The sequence below is a fragment of the Carcharhinus amblyrhynchos genome, chromosome 3 (assembly GCF_965287045.1).
Source record: "Carcharhinus amblyrhynchos chromosome 3, sCarAmb.v2.hapA, whole genome shotgun sequence".
Taxonomy (NCBI): domain Eukaryota; kingdom Metazoa; phylum Chordata; class Chondrichthyes; order Carcharhiniformes; family Carcharhinidae; genus Carcharhinus; species Carcharhinus amblyrhynchos.
Window position 1 is genome coordinate 1,850,954 of NC_137326.1, and position 20,963 is coordinate 1,871,916.

Here is a 20,963-nt window from a genome sequence, read left to right on the forward strand (position 1 = left end):
GTAATAGTAAAGATAGGTACAAGTTTGGCTTTCAAAAAGCATTTAGGTAGTTACATGGGTACGATGAGTATAAAAGGATATGGACCAAATGCAGGCAATTGTATTAGCTTTGGGGTTTAAAAAAAAGGGAGCAGCACAGACAAGTTGAACCGGAAGGGCCTGTTTCCATGCTGTAAACCTCTATGACTCTATGATTCACTATAACCTGTTTTACATGATCACCCAATCAGCTTTAATACCACAATGTACAGATAGTAAAAATCAGTTTTATCTCTCATCCTTATTCCTCTCCCTGAACGATGGCTCATCACTTTTCCGATGGGACTCTAATATCTGGGATACATTGCCAAGCTTTGTGGGCAAAATTGACAAGTGCACTGAGCAATCAGTGTGAGTTTCCTTCAATAAAAAAATGAAATAAGTTGTAGGAAATGCAGAGCATGCAGTTGATGGGGTGATTTTAAAATCATCAGAGTACTCGCCCACTGACATCCCATTCTCTTCTCACAGGCGAACAATTTTAACCTGCTCTCCTGACCCAGTCACAGAAGTATATGGTACAGGAAGAGGCACTTTGACTTGTCGATCCTAGGCAGCTCTTGGAAAGAGCTTTCCAAATGATCTCACTGCTCTGTACTTCCTGCAACTGTTGTTTTCCTTTTTCTGCCCCTCCATCTCATGCATGTTTAAGAATTTTGTTCTCTTCGGTTGTACCTGTTTGGCCTCATTGGCTTTATCCCGGGCCATTGTAGCAGTTTCTTCTGCCCGCGATGCCACTAGGCTGTTGTTGGCCCGTTTCATTTTCAGAGCATCAATTCTGTTGTCCAGCTCTGTCAATCTGTCCATTGCCCTCATTAGCTCTCTCTCTGCACTCACTGTATGACTCTGTATCTGTAAGAATAGAGAGAAGCAGAGCATTTACTATCACTGGAGCCAGGGCCATACGTGTCATAATATTCCCTGACTCATCAGCTGATACTAAAAAGGATACTGGTGAACATTATGATACAGCGAATCGAGTAATTTAATTAATTGACCAGTCGACTCAATAAGGACTTAGAGAGCAATTATACCTTCAGTACTAAAAAATTCAAATTATCAAATCATTTGAAATAAATGATTTTGATTAAGAGGTGTACAACATAATAATGAAGCATGGTCTTGAAATAATAGCTAGGAATGAAATTGGGAGCTCTTTATCACACAGAGTGGAAATCTTGGACTCTCCTTAAAAGGCTGTAGCTGTTGGGGGTCAGTTAAAAACTTAAAGACCAAGACTGATGAACGGATAGAGGGCAAACATATTAAAATGATGGAACAGCCTAAAGGAACTTAATAGCCTAGTGTTCCTATGGAGTCGGCCTGAGGGGATGACTGACCTCCTCCTGTTCCTAGGTTTCTTGCTGCAAGTCAAACAGGAGATAATTAATAAGAAAAGATGCTGTGCTTGAACATGTCTTCCTTACCCCAGTCAGTGTCTGGTCAGTCTCTTCTATGTCTCCCTTTGCACGGCTGATTGCACTTTGTGCAGCATGTTGAGCTCGGCTAGCCTCCTCCAGGGCTTGCTTCACTGCCTCAGCTGTATTCTTAACATTTTCTGCACGGCTCCTATGCAGTTAAAGAAAAATAAAAATGCGTCAAAAGTCCTTGGCAACTGAACAAAGCTGGAGTCTAGCTTTTTACCAAAGTAGAGAGAGACCAGTAGCGGCATTCCAACAAAGAGAGGATTTGTGAAGGTGAGAGAGATAGACAGAGAATGTGTATCTAAATGAGTGTGATTTAGTATGAGATTCATAAGTTGGTCTGTGGTCTATGAATGTGTGTATGAGAATATTCATGTGTGTGTTTGTGTGAGTGTATATTTTTCATTGACAGGAATTGGGCATTGCAGGCAAGGCCAGCATTCATTTCCCATTTCCAGCTGCCCTCAAGAAGGTGGTGGTAAGCTGCCTTCTTTGATCATTGTTGTCTGTGTGGTGAAGGTACGCCCACAGGGCTATGAAATAGGGAGTTCCATGTTTTTTGCCCAATGATGGTGAAGGAATTATCATATATTTACAAATCAGAAATTTGTGTGACGTGATGTTGTTCCCATGCACCTGCTGCTCTTCCTTCTGGGTGACAGACATCATGGGTTTGAAAGGTGCTGTTGAAAAAACCTTGAAAGGTTGCTACAGGGCATCTTGTAGATGACACACACTGCTGCCATTGTCTAAAAAAAAGGAAAGTCACCATCGTCCCAGATGACCATACGCTTATGTCCCCTTTGAGGGGGAGAACTGACCGATAATTTTAATCTGAGGATTACCATACCTCACGCAAGGAGCAAGTTAAGGTGGGCCTTCAGGTAGGGGAATTGAACCTGCACTTTTGGCTTCTGTATCCCAAGCCAGTCATCAAGTCAACTGAGTGAACCAGCTCCTTGCCAGTGTATTGGTGGTGGAGAGAGTGAATGCTTAAAGTGGGAGATTGTTTGTATGCTGCTTCGTCCTAGATGGAGTTTTGAGTGTTGATGGAAGCCTCCGGGCAACCAGACAGTGTTCCGCCACATCTCTGAATTGTGTCTTGTAGATGTTGGGCAGGCTTTGGGGAGCTAGTAGGAAGGTTACAAGAAAAAACAAAAAGATGAAAAAGAGGAAAAATGTGTGAGGATCCTGGTCAGTTTGCCATGATAAGCTTTCTTTAGTAGACAAACTGATATTTCTCTAAGGATTTATAAAAATGATGTTTGGAACAAAATTTCCCATTTCAACAGTTGTCTCTTAGGAAGTGCCAGTGTACCCAGGGGACACCATCCCTCACCTCCTCACCCTCCGGAGGGCCCCGATTGCCCACCTTTGACTCCAGCAGGATCATCCCGATAGTTCCCCAAAAGTGGGGTAGTACTGTAATCCCTGCTAGAGTGAAACAGTCTCACTCTGTGTGTGTGTTTTGTATGGGGGGAGGGGGAGGGATACTAGTGGGCCCAGACACTTCAGTCCCAGGTCCATTAATTACATTCAAATTGTATTAAAATTACCATGTTAATTGACTTTGCGCCTCCCCGCCAGCATCAAACTGCAGAGGAGTCTAGTGTGTATGCGCCAATCTCCCAGTATACTGTCAAGCATCCCCACCCCCCCACCCCCTTTTACAATGATGGCTGGACCCGGCCTCCAATCCCTGACAACCCTTGACCCCCAGACTTCAATCCCCGGTCTGTTTTGGGGCCACTGCTGTTTGTCATTTTTATAAATGACCTAGGCGAGGGTGTAGAAGGATGGGTTAGTAAATTTGCTGATGACACTAAAGTCGGAGGAGTTGTAGACAGTGATGATGGATATTACAGTTTGCAGAGGGACATAGATAAGCTGCAGAGCTGAGCTCAGAGGTGGCAAATGGAGTTTAATGTGGAAAAGTGTGAGGTGATTCACTTTGGTAAGAGTAACAGGGGTACAGAATATAGGGCTAATGGAAGGACTCTTAGTGGTGTTGACGAGCAGAGAGATCTTGGTGTACAGGTGCATAGCTCCCTGAAAGTTGGCACCCAGGTTGATAACATAACATAAGAAATAGGAGCAGGAGTAGGCCACCTAGCCCTTTGAGCCTGCCCCACCATTCAATAAGATCATGGCTGATCTGAAGTGGATCAGTTTCACTTTCCTGCTTTCTCCCCATAACCCTTAATTCCCTTGTCTATCAAAAACCTATCTACCCATGACTTAAATATATTTAGCGAGGTAGCCTCCACCACTTCAATGGGCAGAGCATTCCAGAGATTCGCCACCCTTTGAGTGAGGAAGTTCCTCCTCAACTCCGTTCTAAACTGTCCCCCCCCTTATCTTGCGACTGTGCCCTCTAGTCCTGCTGTCCTTTTTGAGTGGAAAGAATCTCTCTACCTCTACCCTATCAATCCTTTTCACTATCTTATACGTCTCTATAAGATCCCCCCTCATCCTTCTAAACTCCAACGAGTACAGACCCCGTCTATTTAGTCTCTCTTCATAGTCCAACCGCCTCATCTCTGGTATCAGCCTAGTGAACCTCCTCTGCACTCCCTCCAAGGCCAATATATCCTTGTGCGAGTGCAGCGACCAAAACTGCACACAGTACTCCAGCTGCGGCCTCACCAGTACCCTGTACAGTTGCAGCAAGACCTCCCTGCTTTTATATTCAATTCCCCCTTGCTATAAAGGCCAGCATTCCATTCGCCTTCTTGATCACCTGCTGCACCTGCAGACTGGGTTTTTGTGACTCATGCACAAGGACCCCCAGGTCCTTATGCACCGTAGCGTGCTGCAGCTTTTTGTCCTTTAAATAGTAATCCCTCCTACTATTATTTCTGCCAAAGTGGATAACCTCACACTTGCTAACATTGTACTCCATCTGCCAGGTCCTCACCCACTCGCTCAGCCTATCCAGATCCTTCTGCAGACTTTCCACACCGTCCGTGCAATTTGCTTTTCCACTCATCTTCGTGTCGTCAGCAAATTTCGTCACCCTACACTCAGCCCCCTCCTCCAGATCATCTATGTAAATGGTAAATAGCTGAGGCCCCAGCACCGATCCCTGCGGCACTCCACTAGTCACCAACCGCCAATCAGAATAGCACCCATTGATACCAACTCTCTGCCTCCTATTAGACAACCAATCCTCTGTCTACGCTTAACACCTTACCCCCAACTCCATGCACCCTAACCTGAAGCAACCTTTTGTGAAGCACCTTATCAAACGCCTTTTGAAAATCGAGAAACACCATATCCACCAGTTCCCCTCTGTCTACTGCACTAGTCATATCCTCATAGAAATCCAATAAATTCGTCAAACACGACTTCCCCTTAACGAATCTGTGCTGCGTCTGCTCTATCAAACCATTCCTTTCCAGGTGCCTCGCCATTTCTTCTTTGATGACGGATTCTAGCATTTTTCCAACTACAGATGTTAAACTAACTGGCCTATAATTCCCTGCCTTTTGTCAACTGTTTGATAAGGCTGTTAAGAAGGCGTACGGTGTGTTAGCTTTTATTGGTACAAGGATTGAATTTTGGAGCCGTGAGGTCATGTTGCAACTGTACAAAACTCTGGTGCAGCCGCACTTGGAGTATTGCGTACAGTTCTGGTCGCCGCCTTGTAAGAAAGATGTGGAGGCATTGGAAAGGGTGCAGAGGAGGTTTACCAGGATGTTGCCTGGTATGGTGGGAAGGTCTTATGAGGAAAGGCTGATGGACTTGAGGTTATTTTCTTTAGAGAGAAGAAGGTTACGAGGTGACCTAATTAAGGCATCAAGATGATCAGAGGGTTAGATAGGGTGGACAGTGAGAGCCTTTTTCCTCGGATGGTGATGGCTAACACGAGGGGACATAGCTTTAAATTAAGGGGTGGTAATTATAGGACGGATGTCAGAGGTAGGTTCTTTACTCAGAGGGTAGTAGGGCGTGGAACAACCTGCCTGCAGCAGTTGTGGACTCGCCAACTTTAAGGGTGTTCAAATGGTCAGTGGATAGGCATATGGATAACATTGGAATAGTTTAGGTTAGAGGGTCATTAGATTGGTTCCACTGGTCGGCGCAACATCGAGGGCTGAAGGGCCTGTACTGCGCTGTAATGATCTTTGTTGACCTCTCCAGTGCCGTGTTGGCACTGCCCCTTTCCCCCGACCTCTCGGGTGTTCTCATTGGCCTCTGGTCCCACTAGCAAAGCATCAGACGTGGTCCTCTTTTCTGGAACCATACATAATCCCTGCTGGTGTGGACCTCCACCGGCGGGATAGGAACTTTGGCGAGCCCAGACAATTAAGTTCCAGGCTTGCTAAATCGATACTAATAAGTATTAGCATGTTGTAATCATTCTTGTGCTGTTTCCTGGCCCGAGGCTGATTACGTCCAAAATAAATGTGGAGGAAAGACACCACCCCATTTTGTTTCATTTTAATTCTTCTTTTCATCCCATTTTTATCATCCTTCATTCTCATTTCCATTTTTCCACTTCTCCACTCTTGCTCTCTCTCTCCCCCACCCACCACTGGTCTTTTGCAGAAAAGACCAGTTTCCAGTTTCATTTTCAAATACAAGCAGTTGCTGCCTGGGCCTGCTAGAACAAACAGGTGTGAGATGTGTGCTTATGGAAACATATAAGGCCTGTGGTGAGTCAATAGAGTGGATGTGGAGAGAATGTTTTCCCTTGAGAGAGAGACCAAGACTAGGGAACGCCGTTTAAAGATAAGTGGTCTCCCATTTAAAACAGAGATGAGTTTTTTTTTAACCTGAATATTTTTTCTTGACTAACAAGTGGAAGACAAAGGATATATTTGATAGGCAGAATGTGGCATTGAGGCCACAATCAGATCAGGTAATCTTATTGAATGGATCAGCAGGCTTGAAGGGCTGAATAGTCTACTCCAGCTCTTAATTTATATGTTTATCTGCAGCATACCGAGCTTGAGACAATTACCCTCCAACAGTCATTTCTCTTTGTGGCCTCCAGCTAGTCAGGCATTTTCCACCAGATTCTACTGACTTCAATTGTATTCGGGGTACTCTGACATCTCGTTCAGTCAAGTGTTGTCTGGAGATCAAAGGCATGAACTCTCACAGCAGTATTTGTGAATGTATGGTAGAATTTCTGTGCATGAATGTATGATGATCTATGTGTTGGCATGTTTTTACTTGTTCACGGAATGTGGGTGTTGCTGGCTGGAGCAGCATTTATTGCCCATCAACTACATTGCTGTAGCTCTGGAGTCACATGTAGGCCAGACCAGGTAAGGATGACAGATTTCCTTCCCTAAATGACATCAGTGAACCGGATGGGTTTTTTTTATTGACAATTGTGGTCATCGGTAGACTTTTAATTCCAGATTTTTAGTGAAGTTGAATTTCCCCAACTTCCATGGTGGGATTTGAATCCACATTCCCCATAGCATTAGCCTGGGTCTCTGGATTACGAGTCCAGTGACAATACCTGTAAGCCACTGCCTGCCCAATGTCCATAAATGCATGTGATTGAGATGTGTTTGCAAAATCTTTGAAAGTTTATTTATCAGTGTCACAAGTAGCCTTATATTAACGCTGCAATGAAGTTACTGTGAAAATTCCCTAGTCACTACACTCTGGTGCCTGTTCGGGTAGACAGGAGGAGAATTTATCATGGCCAGTGTACCTAACTTGCACGTGTTTAGATTGTGGGAGGGAACCAGAACTCCTGGAGGAAATCCACGCGGACACGGGAAGAATATGCAAAATCATGTGTGCATGTGTATGGTACAGAAAGAAAAAGCAGCAGAATCTTGCACTATCCCACTCTGGAACACAGGCTCTAATACAGGGGCAGGAATTAGAAACCAATTCCAGTAAAATGATAGTTGTTTCCCCACACCTGAGTTGTGCTGAGACCAGCTGTGGCAGAGTCAGTCACTGCGAAGAATGTACCTTGCCCTTCTGGCGTCCAGTAGGAGCTGTTCTGCTTCTCTCACATCACCAGCTGTCTGATCCAAGATGGTGTCCACGTTAGACAAACTGCTGACCCTGTCTTTGATCTCCTCGGCAAGGTAGCGGATTTGCTGAGGGGAGGCAGGGATTGAGAGCTCGAGAACTCGGCTGGCCACCATCTCAATGCTGTCAGGATCTGCCCCCTCCTCTGTACAGCAATGGATAAAAAGAACAGAAGGCATTAGTTACTTTACAGTCTGAATTTAATCGAGGGAGGGGTGCTTGCTGCACTCCCCTGCAGCCACCTGACCATCCATTCAGCAAACACCAATTACATCAGCTGATGTTCAACAAGGCTGCCCCTCAGCTATAAAACATTCTGGGTGGCCTTGAGGAGATAAGGGTCGGTCTTCCCACATTCAGCAGGAGTAAGTCCTACTCTCGAAAGCTGCCAGCCAATCACAGCTCACTCTTACCCATCCGTCCACGTCAACCATGCAGGCAACGTAATATTCAGGTCAATTGATTTGTTAACAAGCTGCTGTTAATTATATCTTTAAAAAACAGTGAGGCAGCAAGCTCCAGGTCTTGGTGCTTGCCTGCCTAACCTATTATGTGGACTGAGTTGATGGTGGGCCTACAAGTGACGGGCCAGCCACCTGTCATGTTTTACATGCCCCTCTCCACCCCATCCAAAAGGACACCCAGTGAAGAGGTCAGTAAGATCCAGCCCTTTGGTCTTGCTTTACAGTGCATTGCTGCCGATTAACTCCAAATTCATTGTTCTATTTGTCCTTGAGATGTGGGGAGCACTGTCAAGCCAGCATTAAATCACCCTGAGTGGCCTGAAGCAAGCGGGTGTACTAGTAGTTAGACTGCAGTCACATCTAAGCCAGACTAGGTCAGGGCAGCAGATTCCCTTTTCTATAGGAATATTAGACTTGGATCAGTCACCATCTAAAGATTAACTTGTTTGTGCTTAGTGACTGTATTCCACTATAGTCCCTCACAGCGCTGTATATGGTATAAATCTATCTCACATTTTGTGAATGTCAGTCCAAAACCATTTACTGCTCCACCCTTACGTGTAAGAAAGTCTCGGATTTGTTTTATGAGATCACGCAGTTCTTTGTTTGAGCGATTAATTCGTTCCTTGGCATCATTTGCTTTGTCCAGAGTCACCTGGGCTCTCTGCCTTGCCTCATTTGCCTTTACCTTAGCCAAAGCAACCTGCAAATACAAAATACACCAATGAGAAATCTGTAAATATAACAAATGATGCAGAACTGAAGGAGGTTATTCAGCCCATTATGTCTACACCAGAAATTAATAAACTAATAACCAACTGCAATCGACCTGTGATCTGGAAATTGTTTAGATTTCTAGATCCAGAACCAGTGGCACTCTGACAGAAAAGCTGGAAATACTCAGCAAATCAGCAGCATCTGTGGAGAGAGGTAGAGAATTAATATTTCAGCTGAGTGAGTTTCTATCAGAACGCTGGGTGTGCTCCAATTATCATAGAACATAGAACACTACAGCACAAACAGGCCCTTCGGCCCACGAGTTGCGCCAATCACATCAACACCTACCAACCTACAGACCTATCTATAACCCTCAGTCTCATTAAACCCCATATACTCATCCAGAAGTCTTTTAAAAGACCCCAGCGAGTTCGCCTCCACCACCACTGACGGCAGCCGATTCCATTCACTCACCACCCTCTGAGTGAAAAACTTACCCCTAACATCACTTCTGAACTTCCCTCCCTGCACCTTAAATCTGTGTCCTCTCGTAGCAACCATTTCAACCCGGGGAAATAGCCTCTGAGAGTCCACCCTATCTATTCCTCTCAACATTTTGTAAACTTCTATCAGGTCGCCCCTCAACCTTCGTCTCTCCAGGGAAAAGAGTCCCAGCTCCCTCAACCTAACTTCATAAGGCATGCCTCCCAGTCCAGGCAACATCCTTGTAAATCTCCTCTGTACCCTCTCAATAGCTTCTACATCTTTCCTATAGTGAGGTGACCAGAACTGCGCACAATACTCTAAATGAGGCCTGACAAGGGTCTTATAAAGTTGCAGCATTACCTCCCGACTCCTAAACTCAATCCCTCGATTAATGAAGGCCAGTACACCATATGCCTTCTTGACCACCTCCTCCACCTGCGAGGCCGATTTAAGAGTCCCGTGGACCCGGACCCCAAGATCCTTCTGCTCATCAACACTACTCAGACTTCTGCCCTTGATAGTGTACTCGTTCATCCCGTTGGTTCTGCCAAAATGGACGACTACACATTTATCCGCGTTGAAGTCCATCTGCCACTTCTCCGCCCAGTCCTGCATCCTATCTATGTCCTGCTGCAACTTTTGCCATCCTTCCAGACCATCCACAACACCACCGACCTTAGTGTCATCAGCGAACTTACTTACCCATCCCTCCACTTCCTCATCCAGGTCATTTATGAAAATGACAAACAACAAGGGTCCCAGAATAGATCCTTGAGGCACTCCGCTGGTGACTGACCTCCATTCAGAAAAAGCCCCATCCACAACCACTCTCTGCCTTCTGCAGGCAAGCCAGTTCTGAATCCACAAGGCCAAAGGCCCTTGGATCCCATGCCCTCTCACCTTCTCAAGAAGTCTTGCATGGGGGACCTTATCAAACGCCTTGCTGAAGTCCATGTACACTACGTCCATGGCACTTCCTTCGTCAATGTGTTCAGTCACATTATCGAAGAACTCAACTAGGCTTGTAAGGCACGACCTGCCCTTGACAAATCCATGCTGACTATTCCTGATCATGTCAAACCTCTCCAAATGTTCATAAATCTTGTCCCTCAGAAGCCTCTCCATCAGCTTACCAACCACTGAGGTCAGACTCACCGGTCGGTAATTTCCCGGGCCAGGGCTTGTCTGAATTTGGCCGTCTGCCCTCAGTATCATTATCTGGGTGAGCTGGCTGCCACCTCTCACGGCTCTGCTGCAACCCCTCAGAAAAATGAATGCCAGGTTGCATTTCTCATCAGCTGTAATGGTCAGGTCTGGTACGGACAGGGTTAATGTGGGACTGAGTACAGTAGCACCTATACAGTGATGTAAGAAGCCACATGACTCAGCCCGGCCCAGTCAAGATACGGACAGAGATGTGTAAAGATCTCGGTTAGAGTCGCTCCACGCCAGTACCCTGTGTTGTATATATGTATATTGTTATGAGTTATTCATAAAGACTTACTGTTTATATCTCAAACCTATGAAACCTACTACATGGTGGCATTCTTAACAAAGAACAAAGAACAACCCAGCACGGGAAACAGGCTCTTCGGCCCAACGAGCCCGCGCCGCCGCATCACCCTACACCTATTCTACCCTGCATGTCTACGAATGGAACCCTACTCAGTCAGATTCAGGGAAGAAATAGTGTCAATTGGTCAAAACCGATTAGCCTAAGAGCACATCTTTGGGGTGTGGGAGGTAACCGGAGCGCCCGGAGGAAACCCACGCAACCACAGGGAGAATGCGCAAACTCCCACAGACACAGGCCCAAATCCATGTGTCTGCACAGCCAGCAGTGCTAGTCATTGAGCTGTTGCGGCGCCCGTCTACCGGTCCAGGATCAAGCACACACACCGACATGAAGTACTAGGCCACTCCTGGACTTCCAAGAGCAGCCCACGCACGACCCGCCATGTGCATGCCCCTCGCTTGACACGAGGTGGACCTCCACCTGTGGAATAAAGACAAAAAATATTAATCATACAGCCTGCCCTTCCGGTGTCTCCCGAGGTTTAACCCTATTTAATAGCCCCTACCATATCCCTCCATTCTCGTTTCACTCGTGTGCCTATCTAACTGCATCTTAAACGAATCCAACGTTCCTGCCTCCACCACCCTACTCGGTAGCGCGTTCCAGACCCCCACAACTCTCTGCGTAAAGAACCTTCTTCTCACCTCCAAATTATACCTCTCCCCCCTCACCCTTAAATGATGACCTCTCATGTTCGTACCCAGTCTAGGGAGCAGTCTCTCACTATTAACTCTATCTATTCCCTTCAGTATCTTATATACTTCTATCATGTCCCCTCTCAATCTCTGTCTTTCCAAGGAGAATAGCCCCAGTTTCTTCAATCTCTCCTCGTAACCCAGTCCCCCCATGCCAGGCAACATCCTGGTAAACCTCCTCTGCACCCTTCCCAGAGACTCCACGTCCTTCCGGTAGTAAGGTGACCAGAACTGGACGCAGTACTCCAAATGCGGTCTAACCAACGTTCTGTACAACTGAAGCATTAGACGGCAGCTTTTATACTCTATGCCCCTTCCTATAAAGGCTAACATCCCATAAGCCTTCCTAACAACCTTCTCCACTTGTGACGCAACCTTCATGGATTTGTGAACCTGCACTCCCAGGTCCCTCTGTATGTCTATACTCCTAATCGGCCTACCTTTTATCACATAGCTCCTCTCTGCATTATTCCGTCCAAAATGCATCACCTCGCATTTGTCAGGATTAAATGCCATCTGCCACCTATCTGCCCACTGCATCAACCTATCTATATCCTGTTGTATCACCTGACAATCCAGTTCCGTACCCGCCAACCCTGCCATCTTGGTGTCATCAGCAAACTTGCTGATCACACCACCTACGCCCTCTTCCAAGTCATTTATGTAAACTACAAAGAGGAGAGGTCCCAGTACTGAGCCCTGCGGCACACCACTGGTCACTGGCCTCCAGCCCGACAAGGTCCCCTCCACAACTACCCTCTGTCTCCTATTTCCCAGCCAGTTCTCAATCCACCTAGCTACCTGGCCTCGTATCCCATGCGCCTTAACCTTTTCTACCAGCCTACCGTGAGGGACTTTGTCAAATGCCTTACTGAAATCCATATAGATGACATCAACGGCTCTCCCATCGTCAACTGTTTTTGTCACCTCCTCAAAGAATTCCACCAGATTCGTAAGGCAAGACCTCCCTCTAACAAAGCCATGTTGCGTATCCCTAATCAGATCACAACGCTCCAAATGTTCATACATCCTACCCCTAAGTATTTTTTCCATTAACTTCCCTACCACTGACGTCAAACTCACCGGTCTATAATTCCCAGGGTTATCCCTACTACCTTTTTTGAACAACGGGACCACATTTGCTACCCTCCAGTCTTCTGGGACCTCACCTGTGTCCAAGAAGAGACAAGGATGTGCGCGAGAGGCCCAGCAATTTCATCTTTCACCTCCCTAAGCAGCCTGGGATAAATACCATCAGGCCCCGGAGCTTTATCCGTCCTTACGCTACCTAAAAGCCCTAGCACTTCCTCTCTCGTAATAACTATATCCTGCAACTGAACCTCCGCTCCCTCCGAGAGACCGCACGATTCCGAACCCCTCTCCTTCGTGAATACCGACGCAAAGTATTCATTCAGGAGCTCCCCCATTCCCTCCGACTCAATACACAACTCTCCACTCTTGTCCCTAAGAGGACCAATTTTCCCTCTAACTACTCTCTTGCCTCTAATATAGGAATAAAATGCCTTTGGATTTTCCTTAATCCTACCAGCCAAAGCCATCTCATGCCCTCTCTTCGCCCTTCTAATTCCCCTTTTTAGCTCCCTCCTACTCTCTCTATATTCCTCCAGCGTACTCTCCGTACCCATTTGTTTTGACCTAACATACGCCTCCCTCTTCTTCTTGACCAAGTCTTCAATATCCCCCGTAATCCACGGCTCTCTAATCCTACCTTTCCCATCCTTTCGCTTAACCGGAACATACCTCCCCTGCAACCATTTCATTTTGTCCCTAAAAGCCTCCCACTTGCCAACCGTGGACTTGCCAGCTAACAGTCCCTCCCAATCAGTTTGCTGCAGCTCCCTCCTAATCCTGCCATAGCTCGCCTTTCCCCAGTTCAGCACACTCCTGTTCGGACGGCACTCGTCCCTTTCCATTTTTATCCTAAAGTAGACGGACTTGTGGTCACTGTTCGCCACATGTTCGCCTACCTCTACCTCACCCACCTGCCCCGGCTCGTTTCCCAACACTAAATCCAGTATAGCCCCTCCCCTAGTCGGGCTAGTTACATACTGCTCTAGCGACCCTTCCATAACACATTTCACAAACTCCTCTCCCTCCGTACCCCCAGCTCTAGGCCCCCTCCAATTCACTCCGGGAAAATTAAAATCACCCACTACAACCACTCTATTCTTCCTGCACCTGTCCAAAATGCCCCTGCAAATGCCTTCCTCCACTGACCTCAGGCTGTTGGGTGGCCTATAATACACCCCTAGCAATGTGATCTCTCCCTTTTTATTCCTCAACTCCACCCACAGCGACTCAATCCCTATCTCTTCCATATTGTCCTCCCTCTGCACTACTGTGATGTTTTCCTTAACTAACAGTGCCACCCCTCCACCTCTCTTCAACCCTCCTCTGTCACACCTAAAACACTTGAACCCGGGAACATTCAGCTGCCAGTCCTGCCCTTCCCGTAACCACGTCTCCGTTACAGCCACCACATCTAACTGCCTCACAAACATCAAGGCCCTAAGCTCATCCGTTTTCCCTGCCACACTCCTAGCATTAAAACAGACACAGTTCAACCCACAAGTGTCCCTCGGAACCACCTTCTCCCTTATAATTTTCCTTTCACCCGACTCTCTCCCAGCCACCTCCCCACCCCCCCTCCCTATTAGTTTGAATCATTCCTGAACACCCCAGCTAACCTCCCCGCTAAGACACTAGTCCCCCTCCCGTTCAAATCCTCCCCACCCCTCCTGTACAATTGCCTTTCTCTCCTAAACACCTCCCAGTGATCCACAAAAGTAAACCCCTCTACCCTACACCAGTCCCTCAACCATGCATTCAACTGCATGATCTCGTCATTCTTAGCCCTGCTCGTACTGGGCAACAACCCAGACAGTGCCACCCTGGAGGTCCTGCTCTTTAGTTTGGCCCCCAACTCCCTAAATTGCCTACGGACCTCTCCCCTACTCCTCCTTCCTATGTCTCCCTCCCCTACGTGTACTATGACCTCTGCCTGGGTCCCCTCCCCTTTCAAAATTCCCTCTACCCTTTCCATTATATCCTTTACCCCTGCTCCAGGGAGGCAGACCACCATCCTGGAGTCGCGCCCCTGTCCACAGAACCTCCTATCAATCCCTCGGACCCTCCCATCCCCTACCACTATCACCTTACCAGCCCCCTTCCATCCCTCTAAGTCAGTCTCCCCTTCCTTCCTATTTTTCTGTGCCCCTGCCGACGAACCTTGGGGGGCCTCCGGGGAGGCCGGGGGACCCTGACTACTCTTCTTCTTCCTCTTTCCCCTCCTAACAGTCGTCCATCCTCCCTTCTCTTCAGCCCTTGAGACCTCCTCCTGCTCATGGTTCCCAGCCATTATCTCCTCGTTCTCCCTGACTAGAAACGCATCTTCCAGCCTCCCCTCGAGTTGCCTGACCCGGGCCCTCAATCGCTGCAGTTCTAAACATTTACTGCAGATGTGGACCTTGGGGACACGTGACACCACCAGGAACTCCCACATGTGGCACCGGACGCAACTTACATTCCTCCCTATATTCCCTACCATGTCCCAACCTCCTGTAAGTGCCCAAAGGTAAAAATCTGTCACTCACCTTCTCTAAGCCTACTCTCACCTAAGCCCAGCGAGCCAAAGCCCTTCTCACTCAGTTCCCACTCACTCCGCTGCCCGCTCCCGATGCTGCCCGCTCTATGCTGCTACCCCTTTTTTATACCCCCCGCTCCCCCTTAACGACAATCCCCTGGCCTAACTTCCGGTACGGTACGGAACGTGGTGGCAATGCAGGATCAAAACCCTTATCCTACAAGAACGTAGACAAACTAATTAAAAGGATGCTCTGAATGGATTCTGAACTTAAATAAACTCCTAACTGAAGCAACAGATGCAGAGAAATTTCACCAGAAAGTGAAGAGCCTGGAAGTGAAAAGGTAGATATTTTACTCCAGCAAAAATCTCCACTGAAGCTCCAGTTTCAGCAGCAGAGCCCACATCCTGCGTGGATGAAATTTCTTTTTAAAATTCCAGACCAGCCAATCCTGAAAAACCCATCTTCATTCATTCAGTATGAAGCTCTGTTTGGAAGAAATCTGTTGCTAATCCAATCCCCAACTCCAAGTCGTGATACGTCGCTTCAGGTACCTCATGGCCTTCTGATTCCTAAGCAGCAAGCCCGTGGTTCTGATTAAGTTAAGTCGGGAGCCAGCCAACTCATGCAGCCATTGCGGATCCTTCTTTGTCTGGGAAAGATGTGCCACTGCCAGTTTGGAAAGCCTGCCAAAAACTGGTAAGTGCGGGAAGATCCATTGTTTAGCAGTGAACAGTGATGCAATCTGGAAGCCTGCAATCTTCAACATGGATCACATTTCCAGCTACACTGGGATTCACCCACCGCCTACACCAGTCTCAGAAATGGGATCTTTGGGAGATACAGCATTGCGGCTGGTCTAAATAGCAGAACAAGTCAATACACTTTTTCACTTGATTGGGGCAGTTGCAGACAACATCTTTGCGCAACAAGTTGTCAATGAATCATCTGCCAAATTGGATGATGTTTTAAAATCTTGAAAAAATAACTATTGGAGAGTCAAGTTTAATAAGAGAGTCCAACTGCTCATGGGACCTGTGATTCCTTCATAAATGATCTGGTAGAGGGAGGTGAAAATGGTAAAGTCTGAGCACATCTGAGACAGAATCATGATGACTGTTGCATGTAATTCACTCTCTCACCTCCTACAAGCTAAAGATGATCTTACGGGAGACGAGGCAATCCAGCTAGTTAGACTCCCTGAGCTAGATGAACAACAGAGGACCATTCGAATGGGAGATAATATACATAGGGCAGAAACCAACCTTCAGGTCAGGCCACAAAAAAGAAAGGACCCTCCAAGTCAAGGAACGCAATTCCTGAAGCAGCCAGCAGACTGACCTTGCCAGCGCAGCAGTACTAAACACATTCACAAGAAAGATCAGTCTCCAGTGAGCACTGCCCAATGTTTCCACAGCAATCAACAGGAGCGCACTGATAAACTGAGCAAGTCAAAACCCCAGATAGCCACACGCTGGCTACAACCACAGCCTCGAGGTTGAGATTGAAAACCCTGAAAACATATATATGTTTCTTAGATGAGATCAAAGATTGTAGTTCTTCATTTTGGAAAGCTGGCATCTTGTAAATGGTCATCTAACTCATTTTAAATTAGATTCAGGAGCCAGCATCACAGTCCAATCAGATGAGAAACCATGCCTCTGAGGCCTTTAATCAGACAGATACTCCACTTGTTGGAAACACGGAGTTCCAAACACGGTGGCACAGTGGTTAGTGCTGCTGCCTCACAGCACCAGGGACCTGAGTTCAATACCTGGCTTGGGTCACAGTCTGTGCAGAGTTTGCACATTCTCCTTGTGTCTGCGTGGGTACAAAGAACAAAGAACAACACCGCACGGGAAACAGGCCCTTCGGCCCAACGAGCCCGCGCCGCCGTCCCACTGTCTCAGTGTCCTATTCATGATTTTAGTCTACGCCTAATGTAGGAGGATCAGGGAGGTCCAATTTAGGGACAATTTAGTACCCAATCAATCAGCCTAAAAGCACATCTTTGGGGATGTGGGAGGAAACCGGAGCACCCGGAGGAAACCCACGCAACCAGGGGGAGAACGTGCAAACTCCCACAGACACAGGCCCAAATCCATGTGTCCGCACAGCAACAGAGATAGTCTCTGAGCTGTCATGTTGCCCTCGAGATGGTCCAGTTTAAGCACACTAACGACATGAAGCAATAGGCAACTCCCGAAGCAACGTCCAAGAGCAGCCCACTGCAACCTGCCGCATGCATGCCCCTTGCTGGACTTAAATGCCTGTGGAGACAAAAAATTCATTATTAAACAGGCAAAGACTGTAACATCCCTGAGGCAAAACGTATTCCCAAGCCTACAATGTTTTAGTAAGGCCTACTATATCCCCCTATATGTAGCCCGCTCATGTGGCTGTCTAAGTGACTCTTAAACAACCCTAGCGTGCCTGCTTCCACCACCTTACTCGGCAGTGCATTCCACACCCCCACTACCCTTTGCGTGAAAAACTGCCCTCTAATATTTGTCTTATACCTAGCCCCCCTCACCCTAAGCTCGTGACCCCTCGTTCTATCCATTTCTAATAATGGAAAAAGCTTACCACCATTTACTCTATCTATCCCCTTCATAATCTTATAAACCTCTATTAGATCCCCCCTCAGCCGACGTCTCTCAAGGGAAAACAGCCCAAGTTCATTCAATCTTTCCTCGTAAGACAGCCCTTCCATACCAGGCAGCATCCTGGTAAATCTCCTCTGCACTCTCTCCAGGATCTCTACATCCTTCCGGTAGTACGGCGACCAGAACTGGACGCAGTACTCCAAGTGAGGCCTAACCAACGTTCTATACAACTGCAACATCAGACTCCTACTCTTATATTCTATACCTCTTCCTATGAAGGCTAACATACCATACGCTTTCCTCATCACATTCTGCACCTGCACCGACACCTTCAGGGACTTGTGCACTTGCACCCCCAGGTCTCTCTGCGTATCTATACTCCGGATAGTTCTACCTTTTATCGTATAACTCCCCTCCACATTATTCCGGCCAAAGTGCATCACCTCGCATTTCTCCGGATTAAATTCCATTTGCCATCTATCTGCCCAATCTACCAGCCTGTCTATGTCCTGTTGCATTGCCAGGCACTGCTCCTCAGTACCCGCCAATCCAACCATCTTAGTGTCATCAGCAAATTTGCTGATCACACACACAGGGTTTCCTCTGTGTGTTCCAGTTTCCTCCCACACTCTGAAAGATGTGCTGTTAGGTGAATTGACGTGAACAGGCGCTAGAGTGCGACGACTAGAGGAATTTCACAGTAACTTCATTGCAGTGTTAATGTAAGTCTTACTTGTGATTAATAACTAATAAATAAACACCATCCTGATATGGAACTAGATTTCTGCTCCTTCACTGTGACTGGACAATGTCCTAGAACTCACTCATTAAGATCAATGTGAATGTATGTACACTACACCAACTGCAATGGTTCAAGGAAGTGGCTCACTCCCACATTTTCAAGGTTGATGGGAGATGAGTGTTAAATGCTGGCCATGCCAGAGTTACTCATATTCTGGGAATTAATCAAAATTCTCTGCTGAAACTTCATGTTGACTAAAAACGCCCATCACAAGTGAGGTTTATAGATTCTCTCCCTGCTCACCTTCTGAAATAGCTCCTCCACCTCGTTCATTGCTCTCCGGAGCTCCTCTTCTGACTGTTGGGCTCGATCAAGGGAAGTGTCAGCTACTGCAACTGCACCATTACAGTTCAGACCTCCACAGTGCCTGGTTCCATCATCGTCATAACATCCAGCACCACCACATGGGCTGTCTGCACATGGTAAATCTCCAGGAGCACCGCATACCTGAAATATACAATCAAAAGCATCAGTTTTATAAGAATTCTGGAAATGAATATGAGCACATTCTACAGGTACTCGACATAGCCAAGAACCATGCTCACAGCTCCTTGGGTCAGGACAAGTGGGATTGTGAACCAAGTTACTTCTGCTGTGACTCTTTTTGTATTTAACTGCCTTTGAATCCTTTACATACCCACTACCCTGCCCTCAACAGTAGCCACACAACTGCCACATGACCTAAAGAATATAGAAAAGGAGTGGTTATATTCCCAAACCAGCAATCCATCCAGAAGAACAAGGGCAGCAGGCACATGGCAACACCATCCTGATGCAGATTTATATCAGCTGTTCCTTCATTGTCGTTGGGTCAAAATTCTGGAAGTAATTTTGAAGGGAGTACTGTCAAAACAGCGACAACAACAATTCAGTTTCTCCTTATGGGAGACTCGTGACAGATAATAAATACCAATCTCTCTATATATACACACACATATACACTCGTTACAAGCCCTCTGACCCAGCAGCAAATGCCTGGTTTCAGGCTAACAACTCCTCAATAAGGTGGAGATGCTGGCATTGGACTGGGGCAGGCACAGTAAGAAGTCTTACAGCATTCGCTCAGAAAGCTCGTGCTACCAAATAAACTGATGGACTTTAACCTGGTGTTGTGAGACTTCTTACAACTCCTCAATATTCAGCACTGAATTGAGAAACCAAATCTCCAGAGAAATGAGGTGCATTAAAAATATTAAATCCACTTGTAAGACTTCCATTAATAGCAGCTCTGCAAGAAGCAGAGAACGAGCCCAACAAACCTTTTCATTAATGTTCTTCAGGTTTAATGTTTGCACTTTAGCAGCCAAGTCATTGAGAGCACGTCTATTGGCAGCATTTTTCCGATTGAAATCATCTTTTCTCGTCCTCATCAACACTTCTGTCTTACGACGGGTGCCAGCAGATACACTGACTATACTGGGAAAGGTCACAGTGGAACCATTTACTATCCTCTCTGCCTGGCACGACTGATCGTAAGAGTTCTGTATGCTGTCATAAGCACCTGGTGAGAGGAAACAATGTTACTCTGGAGTGACCATTCCATTTGTCATTGAAACAAGTGATTAGAACACTTAAATGAGGTAGATGATCTGAGAGATTTAGGGGTACTCATCTACAAATGGTGAAGAATGACAATATAAGTTAATAAAGCCATGAAAAATATAAACCAAGCACTAGAGTTCATTTTCTTTCTCACTTTCGAGTGCTCGAGTTCTAATCTGTATTTTACAAAAGAACTGAACGCGTTATGGACAAGATTCAAAAAGATGGTAAGATAACAGAAGATATAAATACAGCATCAGGAAAGGCTGGCTCCCTTCTTGCCAGAAAAATGAAGGCAAAGGAGAACTTAATAGAAACCTTTAAAATTATGAAAGTTAGAACATAAGAAATAGGAGCAGGAGTAGGCCATCTAGCCCTTCGAGCCTGCCCCGCCATTTGATAAGATCATGGCTGATCTGAAGTGGATCAGTTCCACTTTCCCGCTTTCTCCCCATAACCCTTAATTCCTTTGTCTGTCAAAAACCTATTTACCCATGACTTAAATATATTTAGTGAGGTAGCCTCCACCACTTCAATGGGCAGAGAATTCCAGAGATTCACCACCCTTTGAGTGAAGTTCCTCCTGAACTCTGATCTAAACTGCCACCCCCTTATCTTGAGGCTGTGCCCTCTAGTTCTGCTATCCTTTCTAAGCAGGAAGAATCTCTCTACCTCTACCCTATCCATCCCTTTCATTATCTTATACGTCTCTATAAGATCCCCCCTCATCCTTCTAAACTCCAACGAGTACAGACCCAGTCTATTTAGTCTCTCTTCATAGTCCAACCCCCTCATCTCCTGTATCAGCCTAGTGAACCTCCTCTGCACTCCCTCCAAGGCCAATATATCCTTCCGCAAGTGCAGCAACCAAAACTGCACACAGTACACCAGCTGCGGCCTCACCAGTACCCTGTATAGTTGCAGCAAGACCTCCCTGCTTTTATATTCTATCCCCCTCGCTATGAAGGCCAGCATCCCATTTGCCTTCTTGATCACCTGCT

The 20,963-nt window shown here is 46.6% G+C and overlaps 1 protein-coding gene across 2 annotated transcripts in view; it reads right to left on the bottom strand.

The window, feature by feature from the left end:
• lamb2 (laminin, beta 2 (laminin S)) overlaps positions 1–20,963 on the bottom strand; it is a 149,606-nt gene that overhangs the window by 6,850 nt on the left and 121,793 nt on the right. For both annotated transcript variants that reach the window (XM_080218605.1, XM_080218604.1), the window contains 6 exons: positions 19,680–19,921; positions 18,664–18,867; positions 8,492–8,636; positions 7,407–7,614; positions 1,467–1,608; positions 715–891 (listed from right to left, as the gene is read on the bottom strand). In XM_080218605.1, the coding sequence (XP_080074731.1) occupies positions 715–891; positions 1,467–1,608; positions 7,407–7,614; positions 8,492–8,636; positions 18,664–18,867; positions 19,680–19,921 (1,118 nt within the window). The remainder of the gene's footprint in view (positions 1–714; positions 892–1,466; positions 1,609–7,406; positions 7,615–8,491; positions 8,637–18,663; positions 18,868–19,679; positions 19,922–20,963) is intronic.